This window comes from Penaeus vannamei, chromosome 23, assembly GCF_042767895.1.
Source record: "Penaeus vannamei isolate JL-2024 chromosome 23, ASM4276789v1, whole genome shotgun sequence".
NCBI lineage: Eukaryota > Metazoa > Arthropoda > Malacostraca > Decapoda > Penaeidae > Penaeus > Penaeus vannamei.
This window is the reverse complement of record NC_091571.1, coordinates 30,179,018-30,196,954: the sequence shown is the minus strand read 5'-3', so window position 1 is coordinate 30,196,954 and position 17,937 is coordinate 30,179,018. Positions and strand designations below refer to the sequence as shown.

The 17,937-nt window shown below is 37.5% G+C and overlaps 1 protein-coding gene across 16 annotated transcripts in view; it reads right to left on the bottom strand.

Annotated features, from left to right (window-relative positions):
* The window catches only part of LOC113804292 (multiple PDZ domain protein), a gene marked incomplete at its 5' end in the record, with an annotated part of 877,687 nt that overhangs the window by 369,533 nt on the left and 490,217 nt on the right, over positions 1 to 17,937 (bottom strand). For all 16 annotated transcript variants that reach the window (XM_070137891.1, XM_070137892.1, XM_070137893.1 and 13 more), the window contains 5 exon segments: positions 7,166 to 7,396; positions 7,638 to 7,877; positions 11,463 to 11,630; positions 12,222 to 12,395; positions 14,010 to 14,435. In XM_070137891.1, coding sequence (XP_069993992.1) covers positions 7,166 to 7,396; positions 7,638 to 7,877; positions 11,463 to 11,630; positions 12,222 to 12,395; positions 14,010 to 14,435 — 1,239 coding nt within the window.

Here is a 17,937-nt window from a genome sequence, read left to right as displayed (position 1 = left end):
GAACACAAAAAGGGAAGGGCAAAAGAGAAAGGAAAACTATGAACACAAAAAAAGGAAAACACAACAAAACGACCTATCAAAAAATCACCCGTGCAAAACGACCCAATTATGTAAAACCACTCGCGCATTAATTAATTATATATTAATCTGTTTATTATTTTATCCCTCGGAGGTGACCTGGTAAGCTCATAATTCTCCGTAAGACTCCGAGGCGCTCCACTTCATTTTCCTCTTCGAAGTTAAGATTAGTTTAGGAGATTCCTCCACGGCGCTAACTTCCCAGTAGCAGATCGGCCGCCCCTTTTTTCTCTCTCGGATTTTTGACCCTGGGATCACGTTGCTTTCACTAAGCAAGCAACACACACACACACACACACACACACACACACACACACACACACACACACACACACACACACACACACACACACACACACACACACACACTCTCTCTCCCTCTCTCTCCCTCTCTCCCTCTCTCTCTCTCTCTCTCTCTCTCTCTCAGTCTATTTAGTAAATGTATTTTAGCCGACTCTAAGTAGCTATCTATAGGGGTCCACCCCGTTAAGATTCCGAGAAAATATCCGTTATAAATCTGAATGTCATCTAAAAACGACGAATAAAAGCACTTCGCCGTAGGCCTATACGACAAATCCTCACACTCTAACCCACGCCAACTTTTTTTTATTAACTTCCCCCTTCAGATTCTCCCGCCATAAGTTCTCTCAGAAGTAAAACGGAAAAAAGTAATTTACGATGCTATTCATCTTACTGTCTCGATCTCCTCCCCGCCCTCGCCCATTCATCACTATACAGAGAAGACCACAGACCTAATAGGGTACTCACGGGCAGCCACGGTCACACTCCCCGCCTTATTTCTCTCTCAACTTGGGGGGATTGAACGTATCTGGACATAATCCCTCCGCAGAGGAGCTCAATGATAAAACTCAGACAAGCTTATATACCCTGTAGCCACTTAATGTCAACAGAATTCCATAGCAATTCTCTGCAGCGAGTAATCGAATCTATTCCCCACGAAGCAATTATCATTTCCCCAAATCCCCACCCCCCAAAAAATAGTATAATTCCCCCTATTAATTTTCATAATCCCCAAACAGCCATCACTTGAGTGACTTTCCACTAATTACGTAATATATCGACGACCGATGAACGAAAAATGAACTCTGGCACGAAACGCATTTGACCGGAAAAATTGAGATTGTATGCATGCGTGTTAGTGAGGGAATACGAGAGAGAGAGAGAGAGAGAGAGAGAGAGAGAGAGAGAGAGAGAGAGAGAGAGAGAGAGAGAGAGAGAGAGAGAGAGAGAGAGAGAGAGAGAGAGAGAGAGAGAGATTTAAAACATATCAAGAGATATTGATTATAACACCTTTCCCCTCTTGCGAAACGGCTGATAATGGCTGAACTCCCTAAATTAGTCTAGAGTGTATACGAAATTGATATTACGTCATAAGTTCTAAATATAGCCAAGTAATTTTCACAGTGCAGGCCTGTCCCTCCCACGCCGCTGGGAACTCGTAGCAACCGTGGACGTGGACGCATAGCCCCAGGGAAGTCCTCCGGCCCCATATTGCATAAGCAGATAATCAATATTTCTTTACGATGTTCCGCTATACGAGTTCCTTCTAGCCATTATGCCGCGGCGCTCTACATCAGCTAAAAGTATCTTGTTAGCCAGCGAGTTGAAGTTATGGATATTGCATATGGGCTTGTACGTCGATATGCATCCATACATATGCACAGGCACCGCTGCCCATGAAACATTTTATCGTCCATAGTGGGTGGCGTGAGTTACCAAAGTGGAGCCCATACCACTGGGCCAATCAAGCGCTCACTACCCTGTTAAACCCCCAATTACCATACACGGGGAGCCCTTAAAGGGGGAGATACAACGACCTGTGCCCTGAGTGCACGTCCTAAAATTAGTTTTACGACCCTCTGTAAACCACACTGAGCCAGTAACTGCTATCATTAAATAAAATGCGAATATATATTTTACGTGAATGGCAAAACAAGCTACTAGCGGTTTCAATACCTGCGTAACGCGATTCTTAATCAGGTGACAATGTACTCAATATCTTACAAAAAATAAATAATTTTCACGTGGGTTGTTTTTGCGTTCTACACTGATAAAGTGTGCGACAAATATTCAAGGAACAAAATCATATCATACATAAATGCAATGAAATCTATCCCTTACAACGGCCCTCGTAAGACATCGTTCTAATGAGTTCATTTCATTAGAATCTTATTTAACATGGAACGCTAAGGAAGAAAAATCTTTACATCCCCGACAACTGACAAATATTTTACTAGCGAACGAAGCCAATTATCCGATTTTAATGTCTAACTTCTGGAAACGGTAAATTTTATATATTTCCACACGCGCACACATACAAATAAAAGAACGAAAGAGCATAAAATTAAACCAATGGATCGTAAATTGACACATGACGTTGCTCCCATTGTTATAACCTGATCTATGCCCTTCTAGGATCGCTGACGGGCAAAAGTATAGAGGGGGAAAAAGTTCAGCTTTAGAGACTGTGAACATTAATGAAGGGTCGCTAACTTTTATCTCCAGCCAGGAGTTTTGCTCTCATTGTTGGGATTGTTGAGCAGGTATATCTGAAGAATGGAGGCCTATTTTTTTCTCCTCTTTTCTCTCTCCGTTCGCAAAGAAACTTTAATGAATTCACGCACGGCAACGTTTAATTTTCATAATATGGAATGGAACTCGTTGCATATTTATCTGCGACACTCGATAAAATATTCTTTCACTTTCATAGTTTCACAATATTCCGTTCCCTGCAGTGGCTTATCCTTTTCAACAAATACATTTTTGCAATTTAAGAGCTAAGTATACAGACAATGCACGACAAACATTAATGAACTAGTTACTTATACTTCTTATCATCTTTCAGGAAATGCAGCGCCATCGCTATGCAAAATCATCAATCACAGCAGACATCACCAGGACAAAGCCTTCTTCTGAACTTAAGAGAAGAATGATAAAGGGCCTCCCCCCACCTACCAGAATCCCCTCCCCTTTCCCGGACAGAATCTCTCCAATCGCATTTGCATCCTGAAGCAATGGGGAATTTCTTGCTCAGCAAAGATATTCCACACGCCCGAGGGGTCTTTTCCTCGTTCAGACCTTTCTTCATCATAGCATGAATATTTTAGGATTTGCAGGACTACCTTTACTTGGTTCTCCCCATAAATGTTAAGAGAAATAAACTGATAATTTTATGAAGCATAATTTCATAAATGAAGCAAGTAGATTTAACTGAAACACTTAAAAGTTACTTAGTAATTTCACTTCAAATTCTGATGAAAGTTAAAGAACGGTTTCAAAGTCAGTTTCACGCTTTTACTTGCAATAAAAAGATGATGCATTAATTCAGAAAATCTAATGAAAAATAGTCCTTGACAAGATAACTTTTCTTTGTTTTGACTTGTTAAAAGGAAGTTTGCTTTAAACTTTATAATCTCTATAACTTTCTTGATCTAGTTTCGACATTAATAAATATGACCAAACTGAAGACTTCACTTTTTATTCAAGTATCTTATCCATGAAAGAAGAAAATCTGCACATAAGATATAAATCAAACCGCCATATACAGTAAAAAGATACCAATAATAATCTACAAATTAAAATATATTTATAACACCCAGGCAACTCTTTCAACAAACGTCATAGTTACAAACAACAACAGAAATTACAAACAACCAAGATTTGAGGTTCATACAGTGACTCAAGGATAATTCGGTAAGCTACTACACATGATAAACCAAGCGAGACAAGTGAAACATTCTCCCTCCTTGCAATGCCACAACGGTTTTGAAGCATTGGGTTCCTATAATATAGATGAATTTTACAAAGTATTCCAAGTGATAATTCCTGAAATTCTTCATGAGCTCATCAGAAAACGACGTTGATGTGATTTTCATATAAGTGATGATGTAACAAACAGGACATTGCATAACATGGATCATTTCATACATAAGCTTGTATTTTTTTCAAGTACCATGTCTTTCAGATTGTGTTCGCTTGCCACATAGATTTCACAGTCACCAAATGCTTCAACATAAACAATAGAGCAGATAATAATGAGCAAATAACAACTTATCATTGTCGTCCCAACACTTTGTTTTGTGGATATAAAGAATCTGATTCCTGTTTACTGCACAATCTATAAGTGCTCACACTCAGTTTTCATACATCATAAAAATATTTCACTTCATATCAGTTTCACAATATCAGTACAATGCAAGCCTTCCTACTTGGGTCAGGCTGTTTGTTTTGTTTCAAGCACTTCAGTCCAACAAGCAATTATCTAAGAAGGGCACGTGCAGACTGCAGAATCATGGACTCAAGAGGGGATCAAGAAGGAAGTCTCACTACTACAGAAGTATTGGAAACATGCAATATGATGCATTCTATGCTGGGTATGGTTATGTTCTGGGAAGAATGATCTGAAGTTCATCCTTTACTCAGGATTTTAAAAATAAAGCATACTATCCAAACTTTATAACATCACATTTTCTTTTATTTCCCTTCTCTCTGAGTGCTTTTATAATTTATTTGTTTTCAGTTATTACAATTTTAAAAGTTACAACAATTAACTTTCTTATTCTGTTTAGTAACTGCAGTGAGATGAGCTTTAATTACAGTCAATTTCATGTTCCAGACTGAATTATCCATATCAATTCTTCAAACCTTCTATACAGTTATCTTGGATTCAAATGTCATAAAATAGCTGTGTCAAACAGACTTAAAATAAATTATGACAATACCCTATCACTGCTGATAACTGGTTCAGGAAGTATAAGTGATGGAAGATAAAATATTTTACAAATTTATTATTCAACAGTATAATCAGTCAAGCAACAGATTTCGTACAGAGCAAAATATTAAGCTTCCAGATAATGTCAAGACTAAGAAGTTATAAATCCAGCATTTCTCAAGAATCAAATCTTAGGGGGGAAAATCATATTCCTCACATGACTCAAGAAAACCCTTTCACAGACACAGTCAAGAAAAGACATTACAATGACATCACCAACAAAGTCAATCAATTTTACCTTATAACAGACATGGAGATTCACACAAGTTAACCCTTCATTCACACAAGACAAGACTCAATGGTGGAAGGTAACAGAATTGCTAAAATTGGGATAAACTTACCTTCTTCAAATCATGCACAATACAGTATCAAAATATTCTTTATATAATCAATAGAGATTCTTTCATAAACAGGCTACTTACAATATATGGGGAAACATATTTTGATTATAAATACAATATGGTCATAACCAATTTGTAATATTATGTCTTATGGTAATTAAATTAGTTATTATCATAATCAGAATGAGAAACAATTCATACTTCATTTTCAAATAAAAGGTATGATAATGTAAACATTCCATGTTAACCATTCCATTTTGTGATGGATATCAACAATCAATCAGCATGTAAATAAGCTTTCATTTCATAACAACAACAGTAAAGTTAACCTTATCTGCATCAGCATACTTTGATTGTTAATAACCTCACATGCAGTTGGTTAGAGAAGGCAGGATACTAGAAAAAGCAAATGAACTAAAAATTATTGGCTATACTGGGGCAACAGCATCCCTCAGTCATTAAAAAAAGAAATTACAATACCATGCTTGGTTCACCAGTCAATGGTCCTCAAAGTGCAATATATACAAGTGCAACCAAATAAGGTCTTCATGAAATTTGATCCCTTGTGATGAGGTTCATTAGACTTCACTTTCCTGGAAGCTGCACATGACTTGTGCTACCACTAAAGCTCATTCCAATTCATACACAACATTTTGGAATATGGTTTTAAAAGAAAATTAGTTACAATTTAATCATAGCACCTGGCTAAAAACTGCTGATACATAAAAATATCAGAACAGTAGTTTTGTATTAAAGACTACATAAAACATTCACTTGCAATTATGAATATACATTTATTTCTCTGGATTATCTCTTTAATGCTGAATAACTAAAAAGTACATAAATAATTGGTCAACTGCACTGCAGTCTCGTCAAAATTTTCATTTAAAAATGAAGCGTGGGAATTTTATTTTTCACAAAATTCCTTTTTTTTCTTTGATAATTTACTTAAAATTGCCTATTTACTTCAAATACTTTCTATCATATCTAACATTTTGTTTTCAATCTTCTATCAATCCCTTGAAGGTTTAAAATTTAAAAGATGCAGGTTTTAGTTTAAAGCAATTGAAAAATAATCCCACTTCTCGAATCAATTCATAGTTGTGGGAAGTCATTATCTAAATTGCGTAAATGCTCGGATGCTCATATCATGCATAATATATTATGTACTACATATCTTGTATGCAGTTTCAGAAGATTTTCTTTAAAGTTACAACCATCTACAGATCTTAATGTTTATAAAATCCATACAAAAAGTGAGGAGACTAAATGAAGTGACACATTTACTGATGTCTGCTTTCTTGTAAACCCATATTCTTAAGGATTCTAAATCATAGAAAATCTAAAAACTGATATTAACTAAGAGATTACTATCAAAGAACAATCTATATTACATATGTTTTAAGAGAAAAAAAGCAATTATTTAATATCCATGTCTAACATGATAACTTATTGACGAAAGAATGCTAATTTTCAATCTTAATATTTGTTGCATACCTTTCAAAAGGTGCATATATATATATATATATATAACAATCAATATTCTTTTTCTTATTTGTTGCTTCACTCAGCTTTAAATCATAAACCTTTCTACATTCCAAGTTTGTTCCCATGGTGGTCACCATCCTGTCAAAATCTTTTGAAATAATTTAAAACAATTTAAATGAAAATATTAGACCACTTCTTCCACTCCTCATTAGAAAAATTATCAAGATACCATGTTAACATTCTCCGGAAAAAAAATTATAGTAAGCGAACTGCATGTTGGCAGCAACAAAATACTATCAGATAAGGACTAATAGAAACAACAACACAGTAGTAATCAGGCTTAAAAGCTCTCCGATTTAACCAGTGCAGAACCTCCAGGAGACACCCCCAGCATCCCAGGGCTTTCAAACCCTGTCTGATAACTCTCGCCATCATTACCCTGAGAAGGATCAGTGGCACTACTCACCTGACCAGTAGATTCCAGAACGCTGATTGGTTTGGCTACAGCGATTGAAACAGGGCCTTTTGGTGCTCCCTTCAGGGCTGCTACTGCTTGATCAAGAGTTGCGTTTTCTAGGTTGGTTCCATTGACAGCAATGAGACGGTCACCAGGTATCAAACGGCCATCTTTCTCTGCTACTCCCCCGGGAACAAGTGAGCGAATCACTATCACTGTTTCTTGTGGGTTTAGTGGATCCTGAAAGAGAGAGGAACCATACAATTATACCTTGTGAAGAGAAACAATATCAAATGGGTAAAAAAATCGACTTCTGCCTTCACCTATGCATTCTCAATTTACCTCTTCATTTGTATATTTTACTTATCTATTTTCTTATCAGATATCTTTCCACAATAATCCAAAAATTGTAACACAAAACTATTTTGTTATATTCTCAACAATTAACACTAAATCAAGGACTTACAAAAAATAGGCCTACCTGATAATCCAAGATAGAGAAGCCCAATCCCCTGTCGCCCTTCATTAACTCGATGATCTGAGCCTCAGAGCTCCACATGGCCAGCCCAGTTAGTGGTTCAAGGCTGCGGCTCTTCATGCGATTGAAGGAAGTATCATTTGTGGCTGCAGTGGCCGAGGATGCCAAGGATCCATCAGACTTGGCCTTGACGAGTCGTTCCGATCCAGGGATAAGATTTTGGAGAGAACCACCAAGAATATTCTGCAAGAAAACAATGTAAATATAAGCTTCACACTCTCCAAATCCAAATCAAAATATATGGTCAATATAACCATGAAACAGAAAATAAGAACTAATAATGTACTACCTCTACTATTACATACATATCATATTCTTACATCTTCTAGATATTAACAAACTAATACACCAAAGAACCACTGAACTAGGGTACCCATTCATATATCAACAACAGTGACAACCAAGGCAATATATGACAGACTGTCTTGATGTATTATTTATGATGAAAAAGAATTACTACTATATGTAAGAGACAGTAAAGATGTTCTCAAACTAAACTATAAATGGGGAGCCAACAATCAAACAGAATTTTGACAGATACTTTAGAAACATTTTGAAGTAATGATGCCCTATTTAGTTTTTACAACAGATCTCTCATTTAACAAAACAATTAGTATAATTAGCATAGAAAATATGAAAATACAAATTTAAAGACAAAAAATAAATGGTATAAGATACCAAATGCTGATAATTTCTAGAAGAAATTTTCAATATAGATACTGTATGATCAAAGATGAAATGAAACCTATCTAAAATCAATGTACCCTTTTAAGTTCGAATGGAAACTATGTGTCCAAAGCCAATGAACGAGGACAAGAAAACCTGGAAACTCAATGAATATTAAATAAAAATGCAATGAAAGGTAATATTTCAGCTAATCATCTCCACTAGCTTGCCACAGAAGTTCCAGAATGAAACTAAATTAACAACTAGTAAATAACACAGTTTAAAACCCTTTCAACTCCTTGGTTACCCTTCAAAAATTTAAGGATGTTCCTTTCCCTCTCAGCAAATAATGAAATATATTCTACTTTCTTAGCTTCCATGTTCTCCTTAGACCTGGTTGTATTTACAGTAATCATGAAGCTTTGGACACAATTACATTATCATCAATACTCAGAAGAAACCATACATGAAATAGCAATTTATTATTCAACTTCAATGCTTGGTAAGACTTGAATGTTATATAAAACCTGGTACTTTCTTATTAATAGACAATAAAAAATCAGCAAAAATAATTTCTCAATCAAAATACCATAAAGAAAAGTCTGGTGTATTTAAATCATGTCTTATGGCCTGCCATATTAGGTATGCAGCAGGTTAAACTTATGTACTTCATAAAAAAGAAAATAAAAAACATGACTTGGATTTCCTGGTATAAACTCCATGTAAATAAAAAATAATAATCCTTACCATTATTTTGTTTAAATAGAGTTAACCCATTGATGCTGGGAACATGTAATGTCCACTGTAGTTTTGCTTTGTGAATGGTGATAACACATGTATGGCTCCACTAGTAGTCAGCCACCAAAGAGCCAATCAATAGGTGTACTTGACTTTTCCAGATTTCCCCTTTCCAGGATATTATTTTTCTAATCATCATTATTAACATTATGGTTATTGATATGTTATCAAGAATACTAGTACCAATAAAAAATATATATATATATTTCCAAAATTCAAGGAAAAGGTAAAGCAAATGTAATAAATAGGACTAATACCTAGTTCCTTGATGACTACGCTATTGTGCAGCAATCAATGCAGGTGTACAATTAATAAACTAAAATCATATTAGACATGGAATTTAGTTACATACTGTCCACAAAATCAATCAGTTAACTAACATGCTTTTGGAAATAGTATTCTCTAAACCAAAAACTTTCATTCTTGATAATCATTCATCCTTGTAAAAAATAAGAGCCTATTACAACCAGAAACATAATCTGCAACTGTATACATACAAAAAATAAGTATGCCAATTAAGGTAAAGCACTAAAAAACAAAAATGTAATATCTAAAATAACTATATCAACTCCTCTCTAATTATATGTAGTCTACCATTCCCAACTTTACTATTGCTGTTTGCCTCTCTAGTTAAAAAGTGTTGTTACCCCTGGTGACCGTTTTTTCATTTTAAAATGCAATTAACCTGAGGTCACATCACTACAGGCGACGTATATCTCAAAAATTATTATAGAGTTTTAAACCAACTTTTAAAACTCATCAATTTTTTTAATGTGTACATTTGTTTTGATGATAAAACATCAAACTGCTGAAAATATTCAGCTTTAGATGTTAAATCCAGTATATACAACCTAATACATATAAAGAGTAATTATCAAGGATATTATCACTCAGTATGTCAGAGTACTTGTGGCCTGAATTATCTGTACTGAAAGCCATAATCAAAATGCATGCCACTGGCATGCCATCACTTTAATTGTTGGAAAAGTGTTATAATTAAACATAACTATATGTTAGAGATAAAAGAAAGTTTCAAATCAATGGCAATCTACAGTATAACAGTAGACGCAGTTTAACAGAAGACATCCTTATCATCATCTATGTTGTAAGAGGTATGTACAATACAACGCATTTGTTAAAAACTTGGTTCAATATAGTACAACTATTTTACAAATACAAAAATAAAAAGAGGAAAAAATATATCTAAAAAGTACTCATATATTTTTTAGCCCCACGCCACCCACCGTTTCACAAATGCATCAATCATGTTCAGGAAGGGAGAGAGAGAAAGCAAATTAAGTAGTGCTTTAAGAAAAAGAAAAATCAATAATTCAAAGAAGTGACTGTAACTGAGGTGTTACACTAGTGAAAATATTACCATTCTTTGGTCCAAACATAGGAAAATGTATAATGCATAGTTTAAAAAAAAAACTATACAGTAGTAATCAGGTATATAGGGTCCAAAGAAATCCAGGTTAGAAAAAAAATATAAAAAAGAGAAAAGACAAAGTTTTACTTGGGAACACATTTTCTGGAAAATCTTTTTGCTTTGGTGTATATCAAGATAAATGTTAATGTTTTATTCATTAGTGTATACTAATATACAAGTTCTCATACTCTCCTCTAAACATACAATTACTTTATGTTTGAAGTTAAGTAACAGAAGAACAGTTTCCTCTTTACCTTGTTTCTTATATGAAAAACTTTCTACTGGCAATAAAAATATCAAAGAGAGTACCAAAGGTCTTTTAATGATCTTTGTATAAACAGAGTTTTGTAAACATTAAAAAATTTTATTTTCATATAACCTACAAACACCCTTCCTAGTGAAAAGTTTTAATGAATTAAAACATCTATTCATGAATTCTACTTCACAAAGAAAATAATTTCTAACTTGCCAAATAGTCACATCTGCTTTACAGCAAGAAAAAAAATACTTTTTCCATTCTCTGGATTATCCCTGTAAGTTCAGACCTTATTTATAAGAAATATTAAAATGGTTTCCCAAGAGAGCAAAAAATAATATCTTTCTTATATTAATAATAAATAGGAGACCAAATGGACTGGATGATATTTTTAGATATTCACAACATAGGTATCAATTTTCCAGTAAAAACTGAGGCCAGTAAGGTAAATAGTGCCAAAACATACCATGGTAATAAAGATTCAGCTAATACCATGAGTACCCAAGACAAGATTGTTAATATACACTGTCAAGAATACATTTTCCCCTGTCCTTGACCACACTAAGAATTCTTGTCACTTCAACATATAAAACAAGCTCTTTCATGAGGTCATGCTTACCCTAGCAGCAAAGGTGTCCCGATCAGCTGTAGGAGCATCAATAGGGTGAAGTGGAGGTGGTGCACCTGGGGCTCGTCGACCACAAACCAGGCGCACAGATCCTGGGAGTTCTTTCAGTATTCCAACAACTTCAACATGGTTTAGGCCAAGCAACTTCTGTCCATTAACCTGTCAAGAAAAATTAACTCATGTAAAATGGCAAGCAGAATAGACTATCATACAATGTCATTATCAAACCAATATTTTTTGTAACTTTATATCAGAATTATCACTATCATAATGTTCACCCTTTGGCATAACTCTGCCCAAATAACTACTTAGGAATAAACCTCTACTACTAACAAAAAAAGAAAGAAGAAAAAATAAAGTAGCAGCAAAAATTCTATGCAAATTTGCCATCACCCTCTGCTTTACAATTTTTTTTTTCAGTGGAATATGAGAGTTTGCTCTAAGGATTAAGCAAGTTAATCTTCTTGAGAGATGTTGTATTATCAGATCTCTCTGTTTGGCACATACAGCTAATGCTCATCACACAAACAAAAATGAACTAGACTTTACTAATCAATGCATGGGATGGATACCTGTTTCGATCTGATAATAGCTACACTATTTTGAAGCAAATAAAAGTTAATTTTCTAATTTTCCAGACAACACAAAGGATCTTCTGTAACAATTTTTTGAAAATCTTAAAACAACCACTGTATTCCATATAAACAAAAAGCTAAACACTGAAGCTAATAACACCCTTGTGTGAAATACCTCTAAGAGCTCGTCACCACTGCACAGACGCCCATTCTTTCCAACTGGGCCATCGGGCAAGATTGAGCGGATGTAGTGGTGTGGACGGACCTCCCTTCCTCCTTCTACGTCCACTGTTCCCTCGAGGCTAATGCCCAGGCCACCTCCTTCTTCAAACTTGCTTAATTGGGCAACCTTAAAACAGGAGAGAAAAAAACAGGTTATCAAAGCAGACATTTGTAGATATAACATGTGCAGGAAGGTGCTGAAGGAAAATAAAAAAGGAGAGAAAGAAAGAGTAAGAGAGAAAAGATAAGGATGAGGAAGACAAACAAAAAGGAGGAGGAGGAGGATCAGGAGGAGGAGGAGGAGGGGGGGGAGATAGGGAGAGAGAGAGAAAAGGAGGGGGAGGAGGAAGGGAAGGGGGAAGGGGGATTGGGGAAGGAGAGAGAGGGAGAGAGAGAGAGAGAGAGAGAGAGAGAGAGAGGGAGAGAGAGAGAGAGAGAGAGAGAGGGATAGGGGAGGAGAGTGGTTGAGGGAGGGATTGGACAGAGGGACTGAGAGGGAGGGAAAGGGAGATTAGGAGTTAGAGTGGGAGAAGTAGAGGTAGAGGTCGAGGGAAAAGGAGAAGATGCAGAAAGAAAAGAAAAGGGAGAGAAAAAAATGGGAGAAGATGTAAAAGGAAAACTAAAAGATGAGGATGATGATAAAATTAAATAAGGTGGGTGAGGATGAGGAACTGGGCAAGAAAGGGAGAAAGATGGAGAATAAGAAAGGGAACAGGATGGGGAAGAAAAAAGAGGGAGAGGGAGAGAGAAATAGAGGGAAGGAGTAAGAGGGAGAGGGATAGGGATAGCAATAAGGATACAAATTATGATAGGGATAAAGAGTGGGAGTGGGAGAGGAAGCAGGGGGTTGGGGTGGGACAGGTAGAGAGACAGAGAGGGAAAGAGAAGATGCAAGAGGAGGATGAGTGTAGCCAGCTATATCTATATTAAATTACTGAAATATGCTTGGTTACAATGTTGAGATACATAAAGAGCAAGAGAAAGGAGGAGGAAGAGGAAGAGGAGGAAGAGGAGGGAGGAGGAGGAGGGTGAGGAGGAGGAGGAAGAGGGTGGAGGAGGAGGAGGAGGAGGAGGGAGAGGAGGAGGAGGAAAAAGAAGAAGAGGAGGAAGAAGAGGAGGAGGAAGAAAAGGACTAGGAGGAGGAGGAGGAGGAGGAGGAGAAGGAAGAGGGGGAGGAAGAGGAAGAGGAGGAAGAGGGGGAGGAGGAGGAAGGGGAGGGGGAGGAGGAGGATGAAGGGGAGGAAGAAAAGGAGGAGGAAGAGGAGGAGATGGCATAGAAGGAAAGGAGGAGGATGGCCAGAAGATTATCAGAGGAAAAACAGAAATATGTACGAAGACATGACAAGTAAAAACTGAGGGGAAAAGTAAATGTAATTACATACAATGATACATTAAATGAAGTGGTATAACAGGGAATGAAAGAGAAAACTAATGATGAGATAATTAAATGTTCTAACATTTACTGTGCATTTAAAGCACATAGTTTCAAACTTCATTTTTCATTAGTCTGATTACATTACTAAAGTGCGCCTATCAAAACTTTCCACTGACATTCGAACAGTATCCATTTTTGATGAGTTCCCTGTTGATCGTAGTTTTAAAAGGATCATGAAAGGAATTTGATATCAGTAATCATACTAGACACTGATGAAAAACAACTACAAAAATATTCTTCGAAAAAATTAATAACACAACCTCTATTTGCCACACGTATCAATTCATTCGCATCGTTGATACTTACGACTATCTCGAACTCAGGTCCAACGATCCTTGACCATTTCCGCTTGATGGCATTCTCCACGGAGGGTCGCAGCTCACCAGAGTAATTGCTGTCTATCATCAACTCAATGTCTTCGAGTCGGATGTCTGTACTGGTACCGGAGGACAACGGAGGGACGCCAGAGGACAGTTGAGGGATGGTGGATGACAGCTGAGGCACATTGGTGGTGGTCGCATAGGAGGAATTCATCCCAGAGGATAAAACTGGGGGCTGCGGCGGCTGGTTGGAGATGGTGGAGAAGGTAGGCACGTCGGCGATGATTGTTGACGAGGAGGTAGGTGCAGAGAGTGCTGGGTTGATGGCCTCCACCATGACTGGGTCTTCCACATTCATTTCGAGGTCCCCGAGAGCTGTTCGAATGGCCTCGCTGCTGGGGAGTTCGCCCATCTGTCGAAAGTGAGGAGGCAATACAGTGCTCAGTATCTATGAAAGTATTTGGCGTAATTAAGTCATACATCTAACAGATTTCCTAAATGATATATAAAAGAAGAAAAATATACGTATATATATAATACTTTATTAGCTGATAAGCCTTTAAACAAAAAAAAAAGTTTATTGTTAGCAGAAAAAATATATTCCAGAAAGACTTTATGACTGTTTTTTGTTAACTATAAACACACATTTGGTTAAAAAGGGCACAAACGTGGTAAAAAAAAAGTCACTACCTACTTTCCGCACAACTACTCAATGTGTTTCTGTCAAAGTGGTTCATGCAATACTGATTTTCAAATTCATTACGTACAAAAGTGGGTTAAAAAGCTTTGGTACGTATCAATTTTGAGCATAAGATGATGGTCAGTCTTCTGTGTATGTCCAAACATATAAACTAGAAAAAAAATCGTAAAACTTCTACTACTAAAATCATAAACTTTTGCAACACAATGAACCATGTATTGGTACTCATGAAGTACTCGCATGTTAAATATAGTTACACCAAAAAAATCAACAATGATAACAGAAAGTAAATATATATATATACAAAATCAATGGAAAGGGGCCGGTCCTTTGTGACATACACCGTGGGACGTTTTGTTTCCGCCACAATTGCAGACTTTGCAATTTACCATCATACCTCTGGATCCATTCCGAAGGCAAATGTTGAAGTAATTTCGAAGGGAGGGAGATACCATGCATTGTCTTGTGTCTCATCAAGTACAGTTTCTAACACGAGTAATGAATATCATCTTAACGAACACAAAATGTGGGAGAGAGAAATAAGAAGTCTTAAAGACAATGAAAGAGAGCACAGACAGGACGGAAGAAAGAAAACGGAAATGCGAGAGGAGAGATAATGAGAAGAAAAGGCAGGGGAAGGGGAATGGGGTAGGGGGAAAGGGGAGGGGGATTGAGACAGGGGAAGGGGGAATGGAGCGAGACACAAAGAGAGGAGGGACCAAGAGTAAGGGTAAGGGAAGAGGCAAAAGAAGAGGAAAGAGGAAAGGGGAGCGAGACGGACATAAAAAAGGGACAAAAAGAAAGAAATTAAAGAAATAGATACTTTGCGTCGTTGTAGGCCTATGTGTATTTGTCAGCGTCAACGTGAGTTTTAAACACGATTTCTGAAAAATCACTTCAGAAGGCAAAAAGTCACACGCATGCTGCACATTTTCATTTTCACAACGAATTGTTCTGAATATACGAATACTAATTCTGTGTAGTCTGTGAATGAGTATGATAGAAATGCGAATATACAAGTTTGTGAGTTTGCGTGTGAATGTACGTGATTATGTGCGCACCAGTGAGAACTGTAAAAGATGTGTGAGAAAGTGGGCGTGCATTATATATACGTGCGGGTAGTACGTGCGAGTGCGTCTGTGTCACACGCTATGACACGAGTCAGCGCTCGGGTGTGCACGCAAAAGGGGGAGCACGGCCACTGCAACTCCACACACTGTGCATACAACCGCAGCCACGTACAGGCATTCCTACCCTGGCGCGGAACCTGAGGGCCTGCGGACGCCCGGACTGGGGGTACAGTTTGGCCCGGGACTTTGCACCCATGTCCGGCATCTGAAGCATTGTGAAGCTCGGGTTAATATGCTTCTGTTCACCGCCCTTCCCCCAAAGGAAAGCATCTGCTGTCTCTTCTTCTACCCTGACCTTTTGTAAGTTAAACTGAGAGCCCGGATTTAAAATATCACTCACTAGGGACACATTCAGGATTGATAATCTGTGAATCTATATATACAATGGGCGGTATCATGTCTCATGTCAGAGTGAACGATAAAGCTTTAGGAAAGACAATTCACAACAATCTGTAAGGTAAATCATAATATACATAGCCGGCATATTACAAAATAAATATTAACAGGAGAGAGCTCATCCAGCTTTCTACTAGAGCAAATAATGATAGTTCATGACAAAACGTATATTGACTATGCCGTGCACATCACGGCATAGACGACCCAAACAGCACATGTTTGCTGAGGCAAGCATGTTACATGTACAGCATTTGTCCGTTACAAACATGCTCGAAATTACATCCCCGAACAGTATAAAGTTAGAGCCTTTCGTGTTGACTTTTCATAAATAGACACGTGAGCGCACAATAAACCGCGCGCATCTGCAGCTATGCCGGCCATTATGCGTACAATATCCACAACCCGAATTTACTCCACTGCAATACTCGCACACTGCAGCCGAATTACTCGTATACGCTAATAAGATTCGATAAATACAAGGTATTTGTGAACTATACTGTCGTTAAATTAAAGGCTATTGCTCTCCGAGCCAATGGAATGTCATGAAAAAATGCACCATTTCCCTAATTTGGCCGGGGACTAATCACACTGGAAGATATCATACGAAAAGTTTCACCTTCAAAACTAATTTTCTGATTCGCATTTTCTATCTGGACTTTTGTATAAAACAAACCATTTTCTTTAAAACAATTTTTATCATTTTTCCAAAACAGACTTTACGAATAAAAACAGCCATTTGGTATAAAGTCTAACATATGATGAGGGTAGATCAAACTCATTCACAAAGTATATAACGTCTGTTTGGTTCTTGGCGTTTCTACTGTTCCTTTTCAATTATTCGCAATGCCCTTTCTAGTCGCCACTCGCCACATAATACAAGAATGGGGGCGGAGGGGGAGGCGGAAGGAGGAAGGGGGGAAGCAGAGGGAAGGGAGGAAGCAGGGGGAAGGGAGGAAGGAGGGGGAAAGGGAGGAAGGAGGGGGGAAGAGAGGAAGATGAGAGGGGAGGAAGAAGGGGGTCGAGGAAATGGAGGAGGGAAGGGAGGAAGAAAAGGGGTGAAGGAGAAGGGGGGAGGAGGGGCAGAGGGGGGCTGCAAATGTCACTATTGCATCCCGGCTGGCGGTGAGACCAAGCCCGAGTCTTGTGTATCACAGAACTCGAGAAAACTTGGGAGTTCCCAACTGACTGACTTTCTAATCCTCGTCCTGCTCTGGTGTTGACAATATGCCGGGGTCCTTTCTTGATTGAAGGTCGTTTTTTAAAAAACCGACTTACTAAAAACATAAACAAATAAGAATACACTCAACAAACATACAAACCAACCAACAAACATACACACACAATGTTTTTCTTTTTTTGAAAACCAGTCATCATATAAAATATTCAAAATCCGCATACTGTAAACATTTACTTAGTTAATAACCGAAGCCGCAATTAACTTAACTTGTAAATGAAACACGCTACCAAAATGCATCTCCATCGAAGCGTCAGATATAACAGACCGGTTGCCACGCACGCATTCCATCGCCACACGACCGGAGACCGAAAAGTGTGCGCGCGCAATATCCATCTATCTCTCTATCCATCCATCCATCCATCTATCTACCAATCCATCTGTCTATCTATCAATCCACCTATCTCTATCAATCCATCTATCCATTGTGTGCGCGCAATATTCATCTATCTCT